Genomic DNA, 26,352 nt, shown 5'->3' with positions numbered 1-26,352 from the left:
CAGGGCCAGGGGCAGGGCCAGGGACAGGGGCAGGGCCAGGGGCAGGGCCAGGGGCCGGGAGAGGGGCCAGAGACAGGGCCAGGGACAGGGCCAGGGGCAGGGCCAGAGACAAGGACAGGGCCAGGGGCCAGGACAGGGCCAGGGGCAGGGCCAGGGGCCGGGAGAGGGGCCAGAGACAGGGCCAGGGACAGGGCCAGGGGCAGGGACAGGGGCAGGGGCAGGGACAGGGGCCGGGACAGGGGCCAGGAACAGGGGCAGGGGCCGGGAGAGGGGCCAGGGACAAGGACAGGGCCAGGGGCAGGGCCAGGGGCAGGGCCGGGCCGGGCCCACCTGCGGTACATCTGCTCGCCCTGAGGGTGCCGCCCGTCCTTGAGTGTCTGCACGTCATTGAAGAGCACTCGGATCATGGTGTCCGCCTTGTCCAGGTCCCGCTCCACCTCCCCCGCCCGCTGTGGCGCCTTGCCCGAGGCCAGCAGCCGTACGTCCTGCAAAGTGGACACCCGTGGCTCAGCGGGCCGACCTCCTGGCCATGAGGACCACCCTGCCAGAGAGGTGGACCCCTGCTCTCCTCCCTCCCCTTTCTGCTGCCCCATGCCCCCTCCACACTTCCAGACAAACCACTTTGCCAGTGACCAGTCCCGTCCACGGGAGGCTCAGGGACTGTGCCCCGAGACCCCTCCCCTCTCCGCAGCCCTGCGCCTGCAGCCCGCAAGGGAGAGGCCGGGCACCTCCCTCAGGGTGCTAAGAGCGGGCGGAGGAGGCTGCACCCCAGAAGGGCAGAGCGCAGGCCTGGCAGCCCCCTGGCCCCCCACCCTGGCCACGTCCACTCCACTCAACCGGCAATGGTCCCGCCCACTCCAGCCCTAGGGCCCAACCACACCCCATGCAGCCCCGCCCATCGGGCCCCAGACCCGCCCACCCACAGACCCGCCTCCATGTGCAGCCCCGCCCCTCCCACTAGGCCCCGCCCCCAGGTCCCGCCCCTTCGGCCAGGCCCCGCCCCCGGCCCGCTCGCCAGGCCCCGCCCTCCCCGGCCCCGCCCCTTCCCTCACCGACTGCAGCAGGGCGTCGGCCTGGTTCAGCTGCTCCTCGCACAGACCCGCCTCCATCTGCAGCTTGCTCACGACGCGCTGAAGCCGCTCCAGCCTGCAGCGCCCGCCGAGTGAGTGCCGGAGTGGCCGCCCGCAGCTCCAGCTCCCTGGGCTGCAGCCTGCCTGCGGCCAACTGGCCAGGCGGGCGGTGGCTCGGCTGCCCCGGTCCGGGGGACCTCCTCGCCAGGCGGTGAGTCACCGTGGGGTGGCCGCCCGCCCGGCCCAGCCCGGCCCACAGCCCGGCCCAGCCCGCCTGCCCACAGCCCGCCCACGCCCACCTCTCAAACTCGCTGCGGAGCTGCTTCTCCCGCTCCAGGATGGCCACGTGCAGCCTGCCCCACTCCTTCTCCACGTCCAGCGGGTGGTAGCCGGGCGGCACCTTGAGCTGGCCTGCTTGTATCGCACCCTGCAGGCAGCACCCGAGCTCAGACCCAAGCTGCACAGGGTGGGGATACCAGGCCCGGGGGGTGCCCGCCCGCTGCAGCCCCACCAGCCCTGGTTCTGGGGGCTCACCTCCAGGGACTGGTAGATGGCCTTGGACCGGTTCTTGTCTGCCTCCTTGGCAGGAAGTTCCTTCTCCTTGAACTTCAGGAATTGGCACCACAGGATCTGTGGGGACCAAGGGGAGCTGGGGCTGTTGGCAGCCGGCCGAGGGGCAGGGCAGGGGAAGTGGGCCGGGGTGGGGGGGGCCCACCTCGATCTCCTCGAAGCTGGAGGGGAACTTGCGCTCCTCGAAGGCGGCCGTGTGGTGCCGGACCCACTGCAGCAGCAGCAACACCAGCTCCCGGTACTCCTGCCAGCGCAGCTGTAGCTCCTGGCACACAGGGAGCTGGGGCTCAGGGCGCTGGGGGGGCCACACGTCCCCCCACCTGAGCCCTGGGCCCCGTCTCTCACGTTGGCCTTCACCCCGTCCTGCACGTCGGGCACACGGGGCATGGCGTCATACAGGGACGAGACGTAAGTGATGATGGACTTCTCATCGGGCTGTGCAACGTCCACATCTGGGGACAGGGGAGTGGGTGCTCAGAGGGCCCCCCCAGATGCTCCTGGGAGGGTTAGGGGAGTGGGTGCTCAGAGGGCCTCCCCAGATGCTTCTGGGAGGGGCAGGGGAGTGGGGTGCTCAGAGGGCCCCCCCAGATGCTCCTGGGAGGGTTAGGGGAGTGGGGTGCTCAGAGGGCCCCCCCAGATGCTCCTGGGAGGGTTAGGGGATTGGGTGCTCAGAGGGCCTCCCCAGATGCTCCTGGGAGGGTTAGGGGATTGGGTGCTCAGAGGGCCTCCCCAGATGCTCCTGGGAGGGTTAGGGGAGTGGGTGCTCAGAGGGCCTCCCCAGATGCTCCTGGGAGGGTTAGGGGAGTGGGTGCTCAGAGGGCCCCCCCAGATGCTCCTGGGAGGGTTAGGGGAGTGGGTGCTCAGAGGGCCCCCCCAGATGCTCCTGGGAGGGTTAGGGGAGTGGGTGCTCAGAGGGCCCCCCCAGATGCTCCTGGGAGGGTTAGGGGAGTGGGTGCTCAGAGGGCCCCCCCAGATGCTCCTGGGAGGGTTAGGGGAGTGGGGTGCTCAGAGGGCCCCCCCAGATGCTCCTGGGAGGGTTAGGGGAGTGGGGTGCTCAGAGGGCCTCCCCAGATGCTTCTGGGAGGGTTAGGGGAGTGGGTGCTCAGAGGGCCCCCCCAGATGCTCCTGGGAGGGGCAGGGGAGTGGGTGCTCAGAGGGCCCCCCCAGATGCTCCTGGGAGGGTTAGGGGAGTGGGGTGCTCAGAGGGCCTCCCCAGATGCTTCTGGGAGGGTTAGGGGAGTGGGTGCTCAGAGGGCCCCCCCAGATGCTCCTGGGAGGGGCAGGGGAGTGGGTGCTCAGAGGGCCCCCCCAGATGCTCCTGGGAGGGTTAGGGGAGTGGGTGCTCAGAGGGCCCCCCCAGATGCTCCTGGGAGGGTTAGGGGAGTGGGGTGCTCAGAGGGCCTCCCCAGATGCTTCTGGGAGGGTTAGGGGAGTGGGTGCTCAGAGGGCCCCCCCAGATGCTCCTGGGAGGGGCAGGGGAGTGGGTGCTCAGAGGGCCCCCCCAGATGCTCCTGGGAGGGTTAGGGGAGTGGGTGCTCAGAGGGCCTCCCCAGATGCTTCTGGGAGGGTTAGGGGAGTGGGTGCTCAGAGGGCCCCCCCAGATGCTCCTGGGAGGGGCAGGGGAGTGGGTGCTCAGAGGGCCTCCCCAGATGCTCCTGGGAGGGTTAGGGGAGTGGGTGCTCAGAGGGCCTCCCCAGATGCTTCTGGGAGGGTTAGGGGAGTGGGGTGCTCAGAGGGCCTCCCCAGATGCTTCTGGGAGGGGCAGGGGAGTGGGTGCTCAGAGGGCCCCCCCAGATGCTCCTGGGAGGGTTAGGGGAGTGGGTGCTCAGAGGGCCCCCCCAGATGCTCCTGGGAGGGTTAGGGGAGTGGGTGCTCAGAGGGCCCCCCCAGATGCTCCTGGGAGGGTTAGGGGAGTGGGGTGCTCAGAGGGCCCCCCCAGATGCTCCTGGGAGGGTTAGGGGAGTGGGTGCTCAGAGGGCCTCCCCAGATGCTTCTGGGAGGGGCAGGGGAGCAGGGGACACTCGTACCCTCGGGGTCCAGAAGCCGAGTCACCCCCAGGTCCCGCTCGGCCACAGAGAAGGCCTGGTCCAGGTTCTCTAGGTTGGACTGCTGGAAGACCTTGTTCATGTCGATGAGCATGGGCCTGCGGGCACAGGGGTGGTGGGCTCTGCAGGCCGTCCGGGCTCGGGGCAGCCCTGAGCCTCTGGCCCTGCCAGCCCGTCCTGGGACCACGCACCTGTGCCGGTGAATGATGGCATTGAAGAGCCGGCCGTCACGCCAGCTCGAGGTGAAGTTGTCGCAGCGCAGGCCCTGGTAGCCCTCCACCATGCGCTGTGACCACAGCAGCAGCTTCTCCTTGGCCGACATGTCCTCCGACTGCCCACTCACCTGGATGTCTGAGATCTGCCCCGGGAGCAGGTAGGCAAGGGGCACAGCTTAGCCCTGGGCCAGCCTGCCACACTGGGCCATGTTGACGGGCCCTGGCACTGGCCAGTGGCTGCCACGGACCAGCCGGAGCCCGTGGAATGGCCCAAGGTGGAGGACCACAGCCGGCCGGCCCACGGCGCGCCACCCTCATGCCTGGCTCTGCGCCCACCCTCCCCCTGTGTGACTCAGTGAGCGTGCCAGCCTGGCCGTGCCAGCCCAGATCTCAGATTTGTGGCTTCCTGTGTGAGGTTGAGTCAGCCAGGGCAGCTGGCAGCTCCATCGCAGGAACAGAGAGCTCTAGGGGACTGTACGGGCCCAGCCCTGTCAACTCCCTCAGGCCAAGGAGTCTGTGCCCGGGCTGGGGCGGGCAGGGCCCTGGCACACGGGGCAGCCACTCCCAGCCACGCCCCCTGGCCGCTCCACCTGGAAGTGCAGGATGATGGTCCAGATGAGGCCGAGCGTTAGCTTGGGGTTGCCGTCGGCGATGTCGTCATTGCGAATGTTCACCAGCTTTACCTGGGGGCGGGCAGCCGTCAGCCGGCCCGGGGCGAGGCGGGCCGGGCACCGGGGGCGAGGCGGGCCGGGCAGGGGCCGGGCAGGGGCCTCACCTGGCGGTGTCGGAGGTAGTCCAGGGCAATCTGGACGTTTTGCAGCTTGTGGAAGCGCATCCTCCCCTTCTCCCGAGGCTGTGGGGGGGCAGCCGAGGTCAGCGCCTCCCCGGGGCCCAGGCGCTCCCTCCCTGCCAGCCCGGCGGGGCTCCGGGAGGAAGGAACGGACAATAGCCAGGAAGCCTGCTGCCCAGTGCAGCTCTGGTGGGCCCCGGCGGGGCAGGCGCGGCGGCCAGCCGGGCTCCAAGCACTCACCAGGCGCAAACTCCTCATTCCGGCCCGCTCCCTTGGCTGCCCGGCCAGCGCAGGGCAAAGGGTAAAGGGCAGAGGTCAAGGTGCGAGTCCAAGCAGCAGAGAGACCAAAGCAGAGCAGAGCGTGAGGTCACGAGGCGGCGGAGTGGGGGGGCTCCGAGGGGGCCGGCCGGGACGGGGCGCACGTACCAGGCTGTCTCCGGACAGCACCTCCAGCAGGGAGATGAGGTTGTGGCCATCACGGAGGTCCTCGTACAGGTCAGTGATGTGCCTCTGGGCCTGAGGGGACAACGCCCGGTGACCCCCGAGCTCCAGGCAGGGGCCGACCGGGGGGCTGCCGACCGGGGCTCCCTCCCCCACCTACCTCCACCTTCCAGTGCTGCCCGAGAGACAGGAGGAAAGGAGGAGCAGAGGGAGACAGGAGCAGCGTGGAGAGGAAGGCATGGAAAAGAGCTTTCAGAGCCGCCAGGTGGGCACGGGGAGCCCCCACGCCCACGCCCGGGGTGCCACCCACCTTGATGAGGTGCTTGTTGACCCACTTGGTGAAGGTCTTCTTCTGGACCCGGTCCCTCTCATCTAGGGGGAGAACAGGACGGCCACGCTGACGCCAGGCCCCCAGCCCCTGCACGCGGGGGACTGGGCTCGGGTGCGGCCCGGCAGGGAGCTGGAAGGCAGGCCGCACCTCCAGCTCGGGTACACAAGCCCCGGCCTGCCCCGGCCCCACGTGGCACAGCGCAGCCCAGGCCGAGGCTGGGGGGAGCACCCCCGTCCCAGCCTGTGTCTAAGGCTCAGAGGCCCCACGGGCGCCCCCGTCTCGGAGTCTGCCCCCCAAACACGCAGACCCCCGGAGCCTGGGGGCACCCCCCACACACACACACAGTCCAATACAGACTTCCTGCCACAGGCAGGGCCCTTCCTGCCCGGTGGGTGCCCAGCCTGCCCAGGCCCGCCCAGCCTGCCCGGCGGGGTGCCCGCACCTTTCTTGCCCTCAGAAGCCCTGAGTACAGCCAGGTAGAGGTTGTCCTCCGAGCTGGTCCTCTGGTAGCCCAGGCCCTCGGGCTCGGGCACACGGAGCCGGTGCTGGGACATGCTCCGGCCGCTTGCTGGCCACCCCGTCCCTCAGCCTCCAGACAGCCCTCCCGCACACGGCCGCCGTCCAGCACACTCCCGGAGCAGGCTCTCAGGCAGGAGTCCCACGGGTTGTGGCCACTCCCTGCCCGCCGCGCGCCCCAACAAGGCACGGCGCCCCACCTCGCCAGGCGGGGAGTGTCCTGGGCGGGAAGAAGGCCGCCCCTCCCCCGCGGCCACACCCTCCTCCCCGCAGAAACAGGAAACGGGTTTCCTCACCCACCCTGCCCGCTGCAGGCCTGGGAGGACCCGGGACCCCGGCGGGGGTGGCGGCTGGCACAAGCCCCTCCGAGGACCCCTGAAGGCTCCCCAGGACACGGGGGGTTGTGCCCAGGGCTGCCCGGCTGCCTGCCCACCACCACCGGGGGCCTGGAGGACACCTGTGCAGGATGAGGGGCCAGGTACTGGCGGTCTCTCCGAGCCCCCACATCACACCTCAGCTCTGTACCAAGGGTCCCGCCCAAGCCCCCAGCTCCTACAGGGCTCCATGCTCGGCCTCAGTGTCCTGGCCGCGCCCACCTGGGCCCAGCCCCCTCAGCCTGTGTCCTGGCCGCGCCCACCTGGGCCCAGCCCAACCCAGGGCACGCATAGCTGAGTGCTGACTCACCGACGGGCCCTCCCCCACCCGGGCAGGGGGCAGTGGGAAGCCCCCGAAGGGCCCTGCTGGTGAGTCAGGGCCAGGAAGGGTCCAGCACCGAGTCACTGGACAGGAAGCCGCACCTGGGGCAGGGCGGGGTGGGGCCGGCCCAGAGCAGTGGCCCGGGGCTGTAAAGGCAGTCTCCGAGCAAAGGGCGCCAGGCCCAGGGCCTGCCCGCCTGCACTACTGTCCCTCTGAGGCCCAGGGCTGACAGCCGGTGGCTGGCAACAGGAACTGGACAGGCCCCACCCGCCCGGCGGGGCAGGAAAGAATGCGCTGCCCGACCACAAGCATTTTCCAGATGTGATGGCGCTCCAGCGGCAGGCTGCTCCCCTCCCCCCCAGGGCCTGGACGTTCGGAAAAGCTCACCAGCCCACGCTTGTGTCCACCAGCCACCAGAGGGCACCTAAGCCCTGCATGGAGGCCCCGCCAGGCGGTGGCCCCTCACATCACACCAGGTTCTAGCTCACAACTTCCCGGTGCCCCCGGAACCCAGGAGAGCTGGCTGAGGCCCTGACACCCTGTCCCGCCCGAGGACCCTGACCTGGGCCCCAGCAGCAGGCATGGGGCGGACAGACACAGCTAGAGGGGATCCCCAGCCACACCCTCCCCCATGTTGCGGGGGACCCTGTTGCGAAGTCAGGGCCCATTCCTGGGGAGCCAGGGACTCAGGGTTCATCCACCCCTTGTCCAGGTCCTGCCCGTTGGCCGCTGGCCACAGCTGCCCCGCCCCTGCATCCCGTTCAAGTTCAAGCTCTGCCTGGACCATGGCCAAGCTCATTCCTCGGGGTGCTCCCGGGGGATCCACTTGTGCCCACCGTCCCCTGGGAACGCTGGGCGGCCGTCTGGGGGTGGCAGGGTTGCAATCCTGGGACTGTGGGAAGCAGCAAGGCCCTAGAAGGCACGCTGCCCAGGGCGCACGCTGCCCACGGCGCACGCTGCCCAGGGCGCTGCCTTCCAACCCACGTGTCCAGAAGTCGGTGCCTGGCAACCCAGGCCACAGCCCAGGCACCGCCCACCCCACCTCCCGCCCCTCTCCACGTCTCCTGCCCCAGGTGTTGCTAAAGACGTGTGGGGTAGGGGAGCCAGCAGCACCCCCAGCCCAGGAGGCAGCCCCCACCCAGTGACACACCTGTACAGCACAGCTGCAGGTGGAGGTAGTGCCTGCGGGCCTGCTCGCAGCCCCCATCCAGCCAGCACAGCCGCTCCAGTACCACCTCCCTCTGCAAGGGGAAGGTGCCCCCTGGGCTCCAGGAGGGCTCGGCCATGAGCTTCGGGGCGGCCCGCGGGACGTCTGGACGTCAGGCCCCGGCGGCCGGTTCTGTTCCCCACATCCTCCCCCGCCAGCCGGGCAACAGGCCCAGACTAGAAGAACCGGCCCTTGGCAGAGGCTCCACCCCACACAGGCCAGGAAGCCCCACCCCTACCCACAGGGAGAGCCTGGCGGGGCAGGGGGAGGGGTGCCCCCCTCCAGGTGGGAAGGGCTACTGCAGAAGGCCCTGGGGACTGGAGGGAGTGGGCTGTGCGGGGACAGGGGGCCAAGGCAGGGGAGCAATGGGGAACGAGACGGCTCAGGGAAGGCCTGTCCGGTGCCTATGGCACCTCGCACAGCACCCACAGCTGAGTCACCACCCGCGGAGCCCCACTGCCACTTCCAGTCCTCCCACCCCACCCACCAGGGGGCGGCCCTGGCCAGGCCCTGCCGACACCTCGGTGTCCCCTGGCCTGCAGCCCGTCCAGTGCCTCCATCTGCTGCCCAGGAGCAGGGCAGGACACAGCCCAGCCTGGCTGCCTGCCTCGACCTGGGTCCTGGGTCCTAGGCGAGGACGGCCAGCGCTGCCTCACCCCTGCACAGCTCCGACAGCTCCAGCTGGGGCAGGCAGGACACTCTACTGGCCGGCCCACGCGCCCACCTATGTGCCCCAAGGAGCCCCCAGCCGCCCCAGCAGTGGGCAGGGGCTTTGAGTGCGGGGCACATCCTGTGGTGCCGGCCTCCCAGCCGGAAGAGGAGGGCACAGAAGCCTGGAGGAGAGGGGGCGGACCCTTGGCCCCGTCCCGCCCCAGCATCCCGGCAGGGGCGGCGACTGCGAGGAGCGGTGCTTACCTGGCTCGTCCTGCACCTCCCGACGCCCCCGGCGCCAGTGCCACACGACGGCCAGGGTCACAACGTGGCCCACGACCACCAGGGAGGGGAACAGGTTGCCCGAGGGCTCCATGGCCACCAGGCACGGCTCAGGCACAGCAGCCCTGCGGCTCCCAGGCCCGACAGTCCCCTCCCCGGGAGGAGGCCGAGCACAGGGGCGGCCCAGGGAGCGGGGCCCGCCCTGCCTGCCGCAAGGCACCGGCTGCAGGACCCACGACGGGCAGCCCGGCCAGCAGCACCGCCCGGGCCCTCCGCCCTTGCCTGCCCTCCTCCCTCCCGACTCTTGGCCGCTCCCACTCGCGCACAGCCCAGCTCAGCTGTCCCTACGCAGAGCGCCCAAGGTTAGCCTCAGCCTTAACCCCTGCGCGCCCACAGCCACACCCGCCCGGGGGTGGGGCCACACTGCAGCCCCCCCAGCACAGCCTGGGCAGGCCAACCCCAGCTCCCCTCCCTGCCCCCACCAGTATGCCCCAAGACCGACCGTGAGAGCAGGCGGATGCCAAGGGCCCCACTGGAGATGTCTCCCCTCTGCCCCTACCTCCCTGCTGCCAAGGCCAAGGTGCCCACGGCCCCAGATGCACAGAGGCTGAGAACATGGGCCAGCCATGTCAAGAGGAAACCACACAGCGCCAGCCCAGCCCCCTGCCCAGGCTGGGGGTCACGGGCGTCCAGGACTGCCCCCACCTACCAGGCACGACCTTCATGGGGGCAGCAGCAGCACCCACTGAGCAGACAGGGAGCGGGCAGGTGTGGGGCCTGGGCAGCGGGGAGGGTCACGGGCCCCTCAACCACAGCAAGCAGCAGCGGCCGCGCACGGTGGGAGGTCGGTCCTGCACTGTCAGCAGCCGGCGTGGGGGAGGGGAGCGGTGGGCAGGGGCCCAGGGGGATATAAATATCCGGGGAGGGCAGGCGAGGCCCGTCACTCGGCCACACTTAGAACATGACGTGTGGTACCCGGGCGCCCGGCATGGCCTGCGCGGCAGTCCCGACCAGCCAGGCGGCACCCACCGCTGATGCCACCAGCGAGGGCACGCCTGGTCCGCCACCTCCTCAGATGGCTCGTCCCCCCACTGCCTGCCAGCTGGGGTGGGGAGAGGGGAGGCGGCCCATGGACTCCTGGCCGCGCTGGGCCCGGGTGGGGAAGGGACACTGCTCCCCTCTCCCCAGACGGCCCTGCGCCCAGCCACTGGACAACACACCTGGCCCCACGGTGGGCAGGACACCTGCCCAGGCCACACTGCCCGGCAGGCCTTGCCCGGAGGCCCTGACAGCCCCGGCGTGGAGGGCTGGGGGTCGGAGGTGCAGGCAGCTGGCAGCTTGCTTGGCCGCCACGTCTGGCGTGGCCCTGAGAAAACCGGATGGGCGTACACACGAGTGCACGGGAGGTCGGGAACCCCTCTCTTCCCAGGGCCATTCCCGTTGGGGGCACTTCCTGTGTCTCAGACATCACCCCCTTTCACCCTCATGAGCCCTCAGCTCATGCAAAGGTGGGGAGGGCTTGAAGGGGCTGGTCCCCATCACACAGGCCCACAGCAGGACGTGGAGGGGCCCCAGGCCTGCTGCTGGCCAGCCAGCCCCACACTCAGCTTCTGCTCAGAGCAGCCACTGGTTACCACCCCTCCCAGCACCTCCCACCCTGGCCCGGGCAGCCGAAGCAGGCTGGGTGCTGGGCCAGGAGCAGCCCAAATAAGAAGTGGCTCCGGCAGATGGAGGGTTGGGGTAGGCGCTGGGACAGCTCCTGTAGTTCTGTCCGCAGCCAACTGCACCTGCCCCCCACACTGGGCATCCTGCACCCCTCTGTCCTGATGCCCTGTGCCCCCTTCACAGACCCTGGTCCCCCACACTAGGCGCCCTCACCCCTCTGTCCTGATGCCCTGTGCCCCCTTCACAGGTCCCATGCTCCCCCCACACTGGGCACCCTCACCCCTCTGTCTTGATGCTCTGGCCCTGTGCCCCCTTTCCAGCCTACCTTGGCCCAGCTGTATCAGCTCCTCCATGCTGTACCTGTCCATGGCCACTGCTCCAGCTGGGCCTCTCACAGTGAGAGCCACAGAGAGGAAGACAGGGCAGGAAGGAGGGAAGGGGTGGGAGGCAGGAGGACTCGCTCCTGCCCCGGATTCCCCACCCAGCGCTGGGAGCAGCAGCTCCTCCTCACGACCAGCTCAGAGGCCAGGGCCCAGGAGGACCGGCCAGCGGGTCAGAGCCGGCCTCCGGGGAGCAGGGGCTGCCCCTCACCCAGTCCGGCCCCGCCCAGCACAGCCCACAACCTCTCTTCCCTCTGTGGGCCCAGGGCCAGGCCCTGCTACCCCACCCAACCACATTCCAGACATCCATGCATCCAGCACATGGCCATGTTGCTTCATGGAGACCAGCCCTGCGCTTTCCACACCCTCCTTGGTACCCACAGTCCCTGCAGAGAGGGTACCCCAGGCCAGGCCTGTCTGCACCCACACTCCCACGCTTCCAGCTTCTGCATCCCCCCAGCAGCTCGCATGTCCCTGCATCCCCGCCGGCGTGGCTGCCTACCACCCCCTCCGTGCAACCCCCCCGACCCCTGCTCCAGCGGCAGTCCAACACGCACGTCAGGGTGACAAGGGGACCAGGGAGGTCCCAGACGATGGCTGCGAGCACGGGTGTGATCCTCCCTCAGCTAGGAGGCGACCCCCCATCCCTCCCACACATCCCCCAGGCAGGGGCCCCTTCTCCCAGCCTATAGCTCAGGCTGCCCAACTGCCCCCTCACTCCTCTATTCCTAGCTTATCCCCAGGCCAGCAGGGGCTCTGTGGTACAGGTGTGTGTGCAGTCACATGGGACATGCATGGTACAGGCGGTCGTGTGTGTGTGTGTGCAGTCACACAGAACATGTATGGTACAGACGGTCGTGTGTGTGTGCAGTCACACAGAACATGTATGGTACAGGTGGTCCTGTGTGTGTGCGTTCAGTTACATGGAACATGTATGGTACAGACGGTCGCGTGTATGCGCGCAGTCACATGGAACATGCATGGTACAGGCGGTCGTGTGTGTGCGTTGTTACACGGAACATGCATGGTACAGGCGGTCGTGTGTGTGTGCGTTCAGTTACACAGAACATGCATGGTACAGGTGGTCGTGTGTGTGTGCGTTCAGTTACATGGAACATGCATGGTACAGGCGGTCGTGTGTGTGCAGTCACATGGGACGTGTGTGGTACAGGCGGTCGTGTGTGTGTGTGCGTTCAGTTACACAGAACATGCATGGTACAGGTGGTCGTGTGTGTATGCGTTCAGTTACATGGAACATGCATGGTACAGGCGGTCGTGTGTGTGTGTGCGCAGTCACATGGAACATGCATGGTACAGGCGGTCGTGTGTGTGTGTGTATGTGTGTGTGTGTGTGTGGCTGTGGTACAGGTCCAAGGCGACCGACCCAGGCCCCACAGGCAGCCCCTAGCCAAGGCCCTGTGGCCTTGGGCTCCATCACTGTGGAACTCAGGGGCTGGTGGCTCTCAGTGTCCCCAGGCCAGGCCAGCCAGGAGCCCAGCAGTCCAGCCTAGGCTGGGGGGAGGGGACTGCCTGGGGCCAGCCTGCGGGCCTGACTCAGCCGGGAGCCCACTTCCTGCTGGAAACTCTGAGTGGCCGCCAGCACCGAGGCAGGGAAGGGAAGACTGAGTCACCCCGTGGGGACGGTGCCCTCCGCAGCCACACCCGGCCCCTCCGGGCTCCAGTGCCAGCGGCCCGCCCAGCTGGCCCAGCCAGGCCGCAAGGAAATGGAAATGGGGTGGGGGCGGGGCCGCTCCCCACGCCCACTGGAGGGGGCGGGTCCCTGAGCAGGGAGAGCCGGAGGGCCCAGGAATGGACGGCTGCTCCTGCTCCGCCCCAGGGGTCACCTCGCCCTTCCTTCCCGGACCACCTGTCCACCAGGCTGGCCCTCCCTGGGGCCCTTCCCACTGCCTCGGAGGGCTGGTTCCTCCCCAGGCATGGAACCACAAGAGGGAGGTGGGCTGCGTGCCATGGGCCCCGTGGGGCTCCGCCTGGGGATGGGAGCAGAGTCGGGGCAGAAAGAGGCAGCAGAGCAAGGGAGGGTCCCTGTTGCCCACCTAGGGAGGCCCAGCCCTGCCATGCCAGGGGCCCTGTGTCTCTCTCTTCCCAGGCCGCCCTGCGATGCAGAGGCTAGCAGACAGCCCTCGGAGTCCCGGCCCGGCCCCACAAGCAACTCCCCAGTGCAGAGGGCTCGCGACAGCTGGACAGCATGCAGACAGAGGACAGGCGGGGCGAGGTCAAGGGCAGTGCTGAACGCAGGGCCGAGCTGCAACAGGTGGGGCCACACCGACAGCTGGCACCGCCAGTCCAGGCTGCGCCCAGGCTGTACTGGCAGCAGCTATGGGCTCCTTGGCCTGCCCCTACCCAAGGCCCGGTCCCAGGACGCTGGGCACCCTCAGGCTGAGAGGGTGCCACCTGCTGGTGTGAGCAGAACTTGTAGACACACGCATACACACACATGGCCCAACCCAGGCCGCCCTCCCACCCGCCAGAGCCCGGCAGGCAGGGCCAGGATGTAGCTGACCTGTGACTGGGGCCGGCTCCGGGCCTGGCCTGGCCAGGGTCCCCTGAGCAGCAGCAGGCACCACAGGGGTCTCGGGCACCCCCTCCTCAGGGTCCTTCCGGCGGTAGACCCTGCGTTCGTCGCCAGCGGGGTCTTCGGCCAGCCCCCGCTTGGGCGGGCACGCCAGGGGCCCCTGCACAGCCTGCACCCGGGGCCCACGGCGGCGCGCAGGTGTCACCATGGCCACGGGGCGACGCACGCGCTGCAGGGAGGCGGGCACAATCTCCGGCGGCAGGTGCAGGTACTGGCGCAGGTGGGCAATACCCTCGTCAGTCAGGTACCAGTACAGGTGGCGCCAGGCGCAGGTCTCCCGCACCAGGCCGCGCGCCCGCAGGGAGCCCATGGCCCGCGTGACCTGCAGGTTGGTAGCGCCGGGCACATGGGGGTGCAGGCTGTGTGGCCTCCAGTCCTTCTTGGCCACCATCACCCCCTCACGGAACAGCACCTCGTAGATGGCCCGTAGCTGGTCCAGCGGCATGAGCATGCCGGCCACCATGGTTGCCGGGAGTGGGCGGGCGGCGTGGAGGCGAGGACGGCAGACCAGGCCGCGGGGCGTGTGGCTCCAGCGCACGCCGGGATCAGAAGGGACTCCACGGCCGCGCCGGCCGCCGCCTGTGCGCCTCAGGCCCGCCTCCCGACGCCCGCCGGCCCCTCTGACTCAGCAGCAGGGGCGGCACCTCCCGCCACCGCGGCCGCCAGCCCCTCGCAGAGAGGGGCACCGCCGGCAGCGAAGCAGCTGCCCCTGCCCTGTCCCACCCCAGGCCCCCGCGGCTCCAATGTCAGAAGTGACATCAGCTTCTAAACACTTCCTCCGAGGCTCCTAGGGCTGCGGGCCGGGCAGTGCCGACCGAGTCTACCGGGCATGTGCGGGAGGCTGGGGAGCCACAAGGAGACCCCCACAGGGCAGGCAGAGAAGGGAGGGCCAAGCTGGCAGCTGGCATGGAGCACAGAGGCCCACCTGCCAGGGCCAGCCTGGGCCAGCCTCCCTGCGGCAACCCATGCTTCCTTGGCCAGCACAGTGCAGGGGTGGCAGAGCGTTCTCGTGGGGGGAAGGGCTGGGGGTGCCCGCCCCGCCCCTGGCAGCTGGCCCAGGGAGTCCTGCCACCCCCATGCCCTGCACTTTGCTGCCCACACAAACTTCCAGCCCTGAGCCGGCGCCTCAGGGCCCGAGCAAGGACCACGCGGTGACCCTGGGGAGGGGACTAGGCGCCCTATGGGAAAAGCAGAGCTGCCCAGGGCGGGGGGAGGGCCAGCGGCGCCCATCAGCACCAGCCCCGCACGGACGAGGCTCCGGTGCAGGGTGCCCAGGGTGCCCAGGGTGCCCAGGCCCTCCCCCACCCGGATCCCTGGCCGCAGGCTGACACACCCTTTCCCACCACGGCTGATTATAAATAGGGCGGGGGCTCCCGCGGTGGGAGGTGCCGGCCAGCTGGCCCGGGGCCAGGCGGCCGGGTAGGCCTGCGGCTGCGGGGGCTGGGCGCGTTTACAGGCTGTTGCCATGGCTTCGGCGCAGCACACACGCACACGGAGGGGCTGGGCGCCAGTGGAGACTGCAGACACAGCTAACTGCTCCTAGCGACCTCGCTGCCAGCCTTCCCTACCCTGCCCCCACATCCCGCCACACCCTGTGGGCAGGCGGCCAGCCCCCGCAGCACACCAGCCCTGAGCAAGACGGACCACCGGGGCCAGCGAGGGCAGCAGCACTGCCCAGCTGGGCCCGCGCAACTCCAGGCCTGCCCCTTAGCTCACCTGCACTCCCTCCACACATGGCCACCTGACAGGTCCACTCTGGCTTCCGGCCACGACGCCTCGCTATCCACACCCAGGGTCCCACTTGAGGCTGCAGGCGACACAGCTCCCAGACCAGTGTCCCTGGCTGGCCACCCACCCAGCCTGCAGAGGATCCCCCCAAGGGCTTGGTGCAGTGTCCCTGCCCTCTTAGCACTTCGGCCGGGTAGGGTGCTTGCCCCTCCCCGCAGGAGCGGGAACCCCACCCCGTGAGCAGTGGCTGAACACCCGAGGGCTAGGGCAACAGGGCCAGCCCACCCCTGGCCCCTGGGCAGGACAAAGAGCCGTGGTGTGGGCTCGCCCTGGCCAGCCGGCCGGGCGCCTGGCTCCAGCACGCCGCCATGCCCTCCCCGGCACCCTACCGCGCCTGCCCGCCAGAGGAGCCCGCGGAAAGGCCGGGGCGCAGCGCGCTCGCCCCGCCCCGACCCCACAAGCCGCTCCGCCCCCCGACACTGGCTGCAGCAGTGTGGGGCGGCACGGGCGACCTTGACCCCGCAGGACCACCGGGTGGGAGCCCAGGACGCCCCCCGGGCCGCGCTCCGCCCCCCGACACTGGCTGCAGCGGTGTGGGGCGACACGGGCGACCTTGACCCCGCAGGACCACCGGGTGGGAGCCCAGGACGCCCCCCGGGCCGCGCTCCGCCCCCCGACACTGGCTGCAGCGGTGTGGGGCGGCACGGGCGACCTTGACCCCGCAGGACCACAGGGTGGGAGCCCAGGACGCCCCCGGCCGCGCTCCGCCCCCCGCAGCACTGCTCTCTGACAGCTGCTGCTGCGCGCCAGGTCGCCGTGGGCAGTGCGTCCCCGCCTCGGACCCTGCCCGCACCGCACCTTTGAGGGAGCTGATCTCGTGCTGGATGGCTCGCGAGGGGTCCATGCCTCCGCGGGGGCCGAGAGCGGCCCCGCAGTCGCTGCGCGCGGTCCAGCCCCGCACCACACTGCCCAGGCCGGAGCCGCAGCCGGGGAGAGGGGCCAGGAGGCCGGGCGGGGCTTGTCCACCAGGGGCGGGGCTTCGGCTGATCAATGCGCCGGACAGGCGCCAGGGCGCATGCTCCCGCCCAGCCCCCTGCACGGCCGGCTCTTCCCGCCACTCTACCTGGCCAGCGGGGCCGGACACGGACGTGCCCACGGAGGTCTCCCCAGGGACCCTCGTGCGCAGGGCCCATCCCCATTCCACCTGTGCGGGGCAGGTTCCCATCCCACACTCCCCACCCCAGGCGAATCTGGGGGGCCACCTCAGGGATCCTCAGGGCCATCACCAGGGACCCTCATCAGCTGACCAGCCGTCCCGGATCCTGGTGAAGCAGGCGTGGGTGGAGGCTGTGCCCGCATGGGAGGCCCATACCTCTGCTGGGAGTCCGGGACCTGGCCAGCCTGTCTCCTGCCATCCTAGTCCACCTCCTCGTCCTCATCCCAACGCCCTTTCTGGGCACCCAGTCTGTACTCTGCCCAGCCACACATCCGTGTGCAGGGAGCTGCTGGGTGCTACGTCAGGGCCAGCCTCACCAGCCTGGGACCGATTCATGTGGAGGCAGAGGCTCATGTCCAGGGCGAGCTTGAGCCCCAGCACCACAGCCAGGATCTTGCCCCCTGGCAGGCTGGGCTGCTGGGCCAGGCAAGGGAGGAGAGCCACCTGAGCCCATCCCGTGCTGTCCTGTGCAGGTGGGGGGCGTGGGGGGGCTGGGGGACCCACACCGAGGAGACTGGTCACAGGCTGAGCCAGCAGACCCTGGGCTTGGCAGAACCCCCTGTAGCTGGAGGCAGCCAGCCCCTCCCAGGCCCCAACTCCCAGCCAAGCAATCTTTGCCTTCAGGGCACCCCACCTGACCTGCACCATCCCCCCTCACGTGACCTGCACCATCCACCTGACCTGCTCAGCCCACCTGACCTGCACCGTGCCCCCTCACGTGACCTGCACCGTCCCCCCCCCATGTGACCTGCACCATCCACCTGACCTGCTCAGCCCACCTGACCTGCACCGTGCCCCCTCACGTGACCTGCACCGTCCCCCCCCCCCCATGTGACCTGCACCATCCACCTGACCTGCACCGTCCACTTCTCCTGCCTGTCTGCCCAGGCATCTGCCCTCAGCTTCAGCCACAGACCAGCCTTGGCCTGGCATGGGAGGGCAGCCTTCCGCTGTGGCAGAGCACAGCTCTGCAGCCTGAGGAACCTGGACGTGCCAGCGAAGGCCCCTCTGCCTCTCTCCCCTATAGTCCAGCACGGAGGACAGCTGACGCCGGGGCACATGCCCTCCCACCTGGGGGTCTCTGGCCCCTTGGAGGGCCCCAGCATCTGCACCATCACCCCCAAACACCTCACACCAGCCCCGTTCCCACCCCCTTCCCTGCAGCACGGCAGGCCCGGCCACCGCGGGACCTCACCAACGCTGTGGCCTCCGCTACGGACGCACAGTGGCTGAGGGCTCCCAGGGCTCTGGCCAAGGTGCGGGAGGGCACCCAGCAGTGCAGCCTCCATCCGGGACACCCGCATGCCGTGTCCCTACACCCGGCTCGAGGCCCAGCGCCACACCAGTGAAGGCTTCACAGCAGTGAAGGCTCAAGTGGCTGAAGTGATGGCTCAACCTAGCTGAGGCCCAGCCTCAACCTGGCCAGCTCCTCTGCTTTTGAAATGGTCTGGCCCAGGGCGGGCATTCGGCTGGGCAGCTGCCGTGGGCATCTGAGGAGGTGGCCAACAGATGGAGGGCTCATCTGATGTCTGGCTCAGGAAAACGGAAACGATAATAAGTAATAATTTGAAGGAGCCCCACAGATGCGGACACAGCGGCAGGGGGACGGGTGTGTGGGAAGAGATGGAGGCTGTGAGGGCACCGGAGGTAGGCACGGCTCTCAGTCCAGCGCAGGACCGGGGCTGCTGCTGGCACTGCCACCCACCTCTGCAGGGGTCTGCCGTCTACAGTGCTGGCATCCAACACGGACGCCAGTTCGATTCCCAGCTGCTCCACTTCCAACCCGGCTCCCTGCTGACGGGCCCGGGAAAGCAATGGATGGCCCAAGTGCTTGGGGCCTTGTAGCCACGGGGGACACGCAGGAGTGCCAGGCCAGCCAGGCCTTCCCTCCGCAGCTATCGCCACTTGGAGAGTGAGAAGGGAAATGGGATCTACAGAGAGGAAGATCTATCTGCTGGTTCACTCCCAAGTGACCACAACGGTCAGAGCTGAGCTGATCCAACGCCAGGAGCCAGGCGCAGGGTCCCAAGGCTGTGGGCCGTCCTCGACTGCTCTCCCAGGTCACAGGCAGGGAGCTGGATGGGAAGTGGAGCTGCCAGACCACAAACTGGCACCCACATGGAATCCTTGCCTCTGTACGGGTAGTATTTAACTATTGAGCCATCACATGTAGCTCTAATTTTTTTTCTTTCTTTAATAAAAAGGAGGTGTGGCTTGAACTCAAGCACTGAGAGGTGGGACGCAAACGCACAGCAGCTCACTCCGCAGAACCGCGACACCAACCCCTACAAGACAGTTCTCGGACAACTGTGAGGGAGAAGACGCCCTCTGCAGCAAAGCAGCCCCAGGCCGCCCTGCAACAGGCACAGGCAGACCCGCGCAAGGACAGCCTGCCTCCACCATGACCACCGCTGCTAAAAGCTGAGGTGTGGCCCCCCTACCGGCTGCGCGCCAGGCCCATCAAGCATTGCCTCGCAGACCCACCTGGCTGGCTGCAGTCTCCGGAAGCTGCTGTGCCGAGGGTTGGCAGGTGTCGGGGGCAGGAGACCACTCGTCCCAGGCTCTGGCAAAGGACAGTGGCACCCAGGAGACACCTCAGAAATCAGTCTAGGGTAAGCAGAACACCACGGAGGCTGGAGGAGGGCTGTGGCATGGCGGGCTAAGCTGCCACTCACACCGAGCATCGTGTCCCAGCTGTCCACGTCCCACCCAGCGCCCTGCTGACGGCCTGAGGAAGCAGCAGAGGATGGCCGGAGCACGTGGGCCCTGCGCCCGCTGGGAGACCCAGCTGAAGTCACCAGCTCCCGGCGTTAGCCAGGCCAGCCTTGGCCGTGGGCCACTTCGGGAATGGACAGCTAAGGGGAGACCTCTCTCTGGGTTCCTGAGGCCCCACAGGTGGCATCTGCCCCTTGCGCTTCCGTCAGGCCTCCAGCACCACAGCCAATGCTCGAAACGGCGGCCGCGCAGGCACCCCGGCCCGGAACACGGTGTCTGCGGGGCTGACGGCGGCGCTCACCGGCCCCCTTCCACAGCTGCACTCGGAGCACACAGACCCATTTGGGGTCTGTGCCAATTGGGGTAGGTCAAAGATGGCACCTCGGCATACTAACACTTATTTTTATGTGAAAGGCCGGGCTGCAGAGAGACAGAGGGTCAGCCAGCGGGACGGGCCAGGCCAGGGGTCGAGCTCCACACAGGTGTCCCATATGGACGCAGCCCGCGCCTCAGCCTCTGCTTCACTGGAGAGCTACATGGGAAGCAGAGAGCTAGACCCAAACACGAGATACCAGCACTTCAGGGGCTTAAACTCAAAATCATTTGACCCCAGGGCCCGGCACAATAGCGTAGTGGTTAAGGTCCTCGCCTTGAACACACCAGGATCCCATGTAAGTGTCTGTTCTAATCCTGGCAGCTCCACTTCCCATCCAGCTCCCTGCTTGTGGCCTGGGAAAGCTGTTGAGGACGGCCAAAGCCTTGGGACCCTGCACCTGTGTGGGAGACCCGAAAGAGGCTCCTGGCTTCGGATCGACGCAGCACTGGCCGTTGCAGCCATTTGGGGAGTGAATCATCAGACAGAAGATCTTCCTCTCTGTCTCTCCTCCTCTTTGTACATCCGCCTTTCCAATAAAATAAAAAAATAATAATAATTCGACCCCAGGTTTCTGATTTTTAACAACAGCCACTGCCACCACCACCAAGGACCTCAGTGTTGTTGGAGAACGGACTGTTCTTCTGTGGTCACACCCCCAGCAGCAAACTGGCACGGAGGACGTGGGGGCCACTAGGCCGGACAAAGCCTGTGTGGTCGGCCAGAATAGTGTGGGTGTGGTGGGGCAGCCCGGCTGAGGAACTCCACCAAGCTTGGTGAGGCCAGGAGAGGGGCAAGCCGGCAGATCCACAGGAGCTCCCAGAACCCCCCGAGGGAACCCACAGGCCGTCGGGGGCGTCCACGCTGCCAGCCTGGGGTGGGGACTGCGGAGACCCCTGATGGCAGGGCCCCGAGGCGTGGCCACGGGAGAGGCCCCGGCCTGGTCAGCAGTGGAATTTGCCCCATGGTTTTCCTGCCTTTTGTTTGTCCTGTCCCTGCCAGGCGCAGGCGCTGGGAGCTCCCAATTGGCTGCCCAGGCTCTAAAGTACACAGGTGGACGAGCACTCTGGCCAGAGTGGACCTGCTCCGAGCCCCACCCCAACAAGGGGCGCTGAGCCTTCCAAGCCCAGGAAACCTCGGACACCAGCGAGGACAAACAGGCATGGCAGACAAAGCCATGCCTGCGACGCTTCAAGTCCCGGCTGCTCCCCACTTGTGGCCTGGGAAAGCAGTGAAGGACGGCCCAAAGCCCTGGGACCCTGCACCCACATGGGAGACCCAGAGGAGGCTCCTGGCTCCTGTTTCAGCCGGGCTCAGCCCTGGCCACTGGGGAGTGACCCAGGAAGTGGAAGATCTCTCTCTCTCTTTCATCAAACATTTTTAAAGTGTGGACTGAGACTTGCATTCGCGGGCCGCGGTGCGTACGGCATCCACGTGGGACAGAGGTGAATTTACGGGCGGGCAGAGGCGTGTGTCGCCGAGGACGTCTGGCCAGCAGTCCAGGGTGGCCATGTTCCACACAGAAGCACCTAGACAGCACACCCCGTCGGCTGCCCTGTTTCTGCTGACAGGACTGGGCTTCCCGGCACCCACGTGGGAGGCTCGGGCTGAGCCTCCCGCTCCCGGCCGCGGCCTGGCAAGCATGGCTGCTGCGAAAAGCTCTCAGAGCCTCCACAACGCATACACACGTACCAGCGTCCACGTGCCCAAACACACGTGTCCACACCCATGTCCAGCTACCTGAAAAGCCACATGTCCACACGCCCAGTGTACACACATGACCACATGCCTAATGCACACACATGAACACATGCCTAATGTACACACATGACCACATGACCAGTGCGTGTCCATGACCACATGACCAGTGCGTGTCCATGACCACATGACCAGTGCGTGTCCATGACCACATGCCCCAATGTACACCTGTGTCCACATGACAGAACAAGGTCTTCCCATGAACCCCAGTGATCTAGAATGTTGGGCTCTTCCCATCACTCAAGGATACCTTCACACTGGGCCCTTAGAAGGGACGAAAGTGGAGCCACAAGGAGTCGGTGTGAGGACAGAGGTGGCTCGGTAAATGGGAGATCCTCCGGCCGCCAGCCTGGCCAGGGATGCCCCTGGAGCGCTGCCTTTCCCTGCCCGTGGACCCCAGAGCTCTACCAAGGTGGTGCGGTGCAGGGCACACCCACCCCAGGGGGTCTGCTGGATGGCCCCGCCCACCAGCTCTGCCCTGGCCTCTCACTGCACCCACCCCTTCCTTCCCTACCTCCCGGCAGCCCATGGCCTCTCACTGCACCCACCCCTTCCCCGCAGCCCATGGCCTCTCACTGCACCCACCCCTTCTCTGCAGCCCATGGCCTCTCACTGCACCCACCCCCTCCCCACCTCCATGCCCGTGTACCCGCCTCCCCTCAGCCGGATCACTGCAGGAGTCCAGCACCAAGAGGGAGAATGGCGGGCACCTGTCCGTCCTCTGTCTACGAAGCCTGCGCCAGGCCCGGCCAGGCTGAAGCCAGGACTTCCACCCAGGTCTCCCACAGGGACTTGGGCCGTCACCTCCAGCCGGGCACCTGAAGACCAGGCCCTCCAATGGAGTTGCAGGCACGGCCAGCCAAGGCTTAATCTCGGAGATTTCTCAAGCCAGTGGGGAAGCAATGGACAAGCTGGGTTCTTGTGGATGGAAACATGCATGTCCTATAGAATATCACCCAAACAGGAAGGAGGCGGGAGTCCTTTGCAAAACACAGCCTAGCAAGCGACCGAGGACCGAGCAGGCCCTGACCACACTCCACTCCGCCTACCGTGGCAGAGAGACCAGCCCACTAAGTCTCCACTTCACAGCCACTCGGACCCCACGCCCGCCTATCAGGAAGCCAGATAACAGCCAGTGTCGGCTGCCAGGACGCGGAGAGCAGCAGCCAGCCAACAGCAGCCGGGCAGCTGGCCCGACCTTCACCTGAGGGATTGCCACAGAACCCGCCATCCAGGGAGGACACGGGAGCCTCACCACAGCCATCCCAGGCCCTTCCACAGATGCAAACCCGGCGGCCGGTGCCTCACGCCCACTGCATCAAAGTCCTCGGACTGAGAGAGGATCCTGGTCCGCCTGGCCCCTTGGCCCCCAATGCATCAATTCAGCAACTTACAGGGACCCTCACATGGCACACTGCCCTGGAACTGCCACATTCTGAGAGACGACCTCAGCAGTCACCAGGGGAGACAACAGTGGGACAGCTGAGACACCCCCATCCCCCGGCGCGTGGGGCAGCTGAGACGCCCCCGTCCCCGGCGCGTGGGGCAGCTGAGACTCCCGGTCCCCCAGTGTCCCCCGGCGCGTGGGTTCAGGCCCGGCTGCATCTCCCATCACCACCTGCTGACAGTGTAGACCATGGGAAGCAGGGCTGTCTCCAGCAGCTGGGCCCTGCCACCCACACGAAGGCCTGGCCTACGTCCCGCGGCCAGCTCCCCCACACCAGGCCTTCTTGGGCATTCGGCGAGGGAGCCAGCAGGTGGCTCATTCTGTTTCCATTCCTTTTCCTTCTGCCTCTCAAATAAATAAATAAAATTCTAAGAGAATGAGGTCGGCCCGGTCCAGCCTGACGCAGGGAACCCACGGTCCAGCACCTCTGCAGCGAAGGCCACACGGGTCTTCTCATGCCTGCACAGGGGCCCTCTGACCAGGCGGACTAGGGTTCCGCTGTCACACTGATGGCCCCTAAGTCGGCACGTCTCGCCGCCCCGGGCCCTGGAGAGTCCACCCCTGCTGGCTGGGCCCAGGCCCCGAGGACAATGCCTGCACAGCCACACAAATGGCCTGCAAACACCAGCGGGTGCTGGGGCCAAGCCAGGGGCACAGCCAGATGCCAGAGCCATGAGCCCAGCGGGAGTCCAGCCAGGAGGGAGGGCCAGGGTGGACAACCGACCATGGGGCAGCACAATGGCTCAGAGCGGGTTCCAGGAGAGAGGTGAGGGCCCGCAGTCAGCTGGGGCCCCACACCAGGCCATTGCCCAGGCCCCGCAGCCCCAGCTGCCACCCTCCGCCACAGGTCTGAGTGAGCTGTGCCCCACGGCACCCACCCTGGAGCAAGGAGAACTGTCCTGGTGGTCAGCGTAGGTTCAGCCATTCTCTTCCCCCCGGGGGGAAACGGTGGTCTCCAGAATGGAGCCAGGAGTGATGGTGGGCAGGGCCCGGGAGGCTGTGAGGTGGGGTGAGGGCCAGCTGGCCCCAGAACCAGCCCCCTAACCCTGACCCTGACCGTAACCCCAACCCCTAACCCCTAACCCCCAGGCCCACAGGTGCCTTGCTGGAAGGGCAGTCCTTCTCCCCAGCCACGGCTCCACCAGCCCCTCCGGGCCCAGGCCAGGATGGGTGGGCTCCACCCCCCCAACAGCTCTAAGAGGCACACAGGCAGGGGGCGTGGGACCACCAGCCTCCTCCACCCGGGCTGGGGTTCCACCCACAGGGACCAGCTTAACCCCCTTGGCACACGAGTGGGGCTGAGCCCTGTGAGGAGGGCCATGGCTGCCTCACCTGGCCGGGTGGACCTTCCAGGGCTTTCCCAGGCCTCACCGGCCCAGCGAGGAGCAGGCTAGGACAGCCACGGGCCCTGGAAATCCACCCAGCCCAGGAGGCATAGCCAGCCGCCAGGGACTCTCCCTGAGCTGCCCTTGGGGGCAGAGCCAGCAAAACCAGCCGCCCAGAGCTGGAACCGCTCTGCTGGCCTCGGCCGGGCCCCACCTCGACCCTCCCCAGCCACTCACTCCCTGTTCTAAGCCTCTGCCGGCCGCCAGCCAAGGCCAGCATATGCCTGCTCATGCCGGCCGACCCAGCCCTGAGCCGGTGACAGTGGCCAGGCAGCCGGCAGCTGCAGGGGCTCCGGGAAGGCACCACGCAGAACTAGGGGTCCCTTGGGGACACCCCATGGTTCAAGAGGGGGGGAGGGGCTGGCAGGGGCTCTCTGACCTCCCCAGCTCAGGGTCAAAAAAGGGGTGTGCGAGGGTCCCTGCCAAGCACGAGTGGCAGTACTGTCGGCTCGCACCAGTTTGGGCAAGTGAGGAAAGGTGGCAAGTATGTGATCCGCTGCCAGGCGCCCCGCAGAGGGCCGGGGGCGGCCCAGCCCGGACCCACAGATCTGACGCAGGCCCCCGCGCTCCCCCCTCCGCCCACCTGCGCTGCAAGATGCCCAATTAAGGACATGGCCACGGGGGCTCAGCCGGCACGGCCAAGCCTTTCCTGGACGCCGGCGGCCGCGGGCCCAGCCACACCGGGATGGTGGGCAGGGCGGCCGGGCTTGGTCGGGGTCACGGTCGGGGCGGGTTCACGGGGTCGGGGTCGGGGGAGGCGGCGGACTCGCTCGGCCGGCCAGCAGGCTGGCCATACCTTTATACTTCTCCCGCACTTCCTCATAGGCCTGGATGAAGTCCTGCTCGTCCGGCGGCGTGTCTGGCGATGGCGCGGCCATGCCGGCGGCGCGGGACACGGGGCCGGGACCGGGACCGGGCGGTGTCGCGGCGCCGGGCGAGCCTCCAGCCCCCTGGTCACTCCGGCCCCGCGCGGCCGCGCCGCCGCTTAAAGAGGCCGCGCCGCCCCGCCCCGCACCCAGGATGCCCCACGGGCCGCGCGGAGGCGGAGCCCTGGCCAGCGGCCCTGCGCCCCGCGCTCCTGTCCCGGCCGCTCCTCACCTCCGGCCTCTGCGCCCCCCTGCGCCCCGCGCTCCTGGCCCGGCCGCTCCTCACCTCCGGCCTCTGCGCCCCCCTGCACCCCGCGCTCCTGGCCCGGCCGCTCCTCACCTCCGGCCTCTGCGCCCCCCTGCGCCCCGCGCTCCTGTCCCGGCCGCTCCTCACCTCCGGCCTCTGCGCCCCCCTGCGCCCCGCGCTCCTGGCCCGGCCGCGCCTCACCTCCGGCCTCTGCGCCCCCCTGCACCCCGCGTTCCTGGCCCGGCCGCTCCTCACCTCCCGCCCCCTTACACCCCGCGCTCCTGGCCCGGCGGCTCCTCACCTCCGGCACCTCACCCCAGCCTTCCAGTCCCGTCAGGGATCTGGCCCAGGAGCCGCGCCTGCCGAGGACCGGGCAGCTCCGGGCAGCCCCGCACACACGCCTCTGTCCCGCTACCCCCGGCTAGCGGGTGGGCGCGCAGGACCCTCCAGGAGAGCGGGCACGGGGGCGGGCGCCCAGAGCCAGCAGCATCTGTAACGGTAACACCCCCGGGAACAGAAGGGGCTGGATGCAGCCGTGACCGTCCACTCTGCCCGCCCCCCGCACATGGCCAGCCGCTCCCCCAAGGGCCACGCTGCACCGCCAGGCCCCTCCCCTGGGCCTCGGGCTGGGCCTTCCCTTCCCCTAGCCTCCACCCCTCGGACAGCTGAGCCACCAGAGCACCACCTCCGTCCGCTGCCCGGCAACCTGACCGCGGAGCGCGACGCGCTGGCCGGAGCTGGCCCCGCAGGAGCGGCAGGTGGCGCCAGAGAGGCGGCCTCCTCGGGTTCGAGGCCCGAGACCCCGGGCACGGCGCAGCAGCAGGTGGAGACGCATTACCTGCGATGCGGATGACCGCTCGCTCCGCGGGGTCCAGCACGCTCCCGTTGCCCCCGGGGCCGCCGCCGCTTCTCCGGCTCCGCTGCGTTTTCCCGAGGTTCCAGGGCAGCGTGTCCCCAGGGCTGGGCGAGCCGCTGCCGCCGCTGGAGCCATCGTCGGCCGCTGCCCGCCCCTCGGGGTCCTCGGCTGACATGCTTCCTGGCCGGGACAAGCAGGGGTCGTCACCCGGCCGGCTCTGCACGCCCTGCTCCACACGTGTCCTCTACGGGACGCTGCCCGCCAGTGCCCTCGCTCAGGCCCCACCAGGCTGTGCCCAGCCCTGGGCCG

General features: G+C 68.4%; 1 protein-coding gene across 9 annotated transcripts in view; it reads right to left on the bottom strand.

Annotated features, from left to right (window-relative positions):
• PLEC (plectin) overlaps positions 1–26,352 on the bottom strand; it is a 43,797-nt gene that overhangs the window by 16,704 nt on the left and 741 nt on the right. The window contains exons 1-15 of one of the 9 annotated variants that reach the window (XM_040991647.1): positions 13,381–13,979; positions 5,442–5,503; positions 5,292–5,306; positions 5,117–5,206; positions 4,931–4,966; positions 4,676–4,753; positions 4,491–4,583; positions 3,877–4,043; positions 3,668–3,783; positions 1,986–2,092; positions 1,786–1,905; positions 1,605–1,700; positions 1,370–1,497; positions 1,053–1,146; positions 331–485 (exon numbers count right to left, since the gene is read on the bottom strand). In XM_040991647.1, coding sequence (XP_040847581.1) covers positions 331–485; positions 1,053–1,146; positions 1,370–1,497; positions 1,605–1,700; positions 1,786–1,905; positions 1,986–2,092; positions 3,668–3,783; positions 3,877–4,043; positions 4,491–4,583; positions 4,676–4,753; positions 4,931–4,966; positions 5,117–5,206; positions 5,292–5,306; positions 5,442–5,503; positions 13,381–13,915 — 1,892 coding nt within the window. In that variant the 5' untranslated portion in view covers positions 13,916–13,979. Of the gene's footprint in view, positions 1–330; positions 486–1,052; positions 1,147–1,369; positions 1,498–1,604; positions 1,701–1,785; positions 1,906–1,985; positions 2,093–3,667; positions 3,784–3,876; positions 4,044–4,490; positions 4,584–4,675; positions 4,754–4,930; positions 4,967–5,116; positions 5,207–5,291; positions 5,307–5,441; positions 5,504–5,904; positions 6,218–7,824; positions 8,074–8,796; positions 8,984–9,523; positions 9,540–13,380; positions 13,980–26,025; positions 26,224–26,352 lie in introns of those variants that run through there. The other 8 variants (XM_040991648.1, XM_040991654.1, XM_040991650.1 and 5 more) reach the window with 8 other exon arrangements.

The sequence above is a fragment of the Ochotona curzoniae genome, unplaced genomic scaffold, assembly GCF_017591425.1.
Source record: "Ochotona curzoniae isolate NIBS_2020 unplaced genomic scaffold, NIBS_Ocur_1.0 contig_65, whole genome shotgun sequence".
In the NCBI taxonomy this organism is placed as follows: Eukaryota; Metazoa; Chordata; class Mammalia; order Lagomorpha; family Ochotonidae; genus Ochotona; species Ochotona curzoniae.
This window is presented reverse-complemented; position numbering and strand designations above follow the sequence as displayed.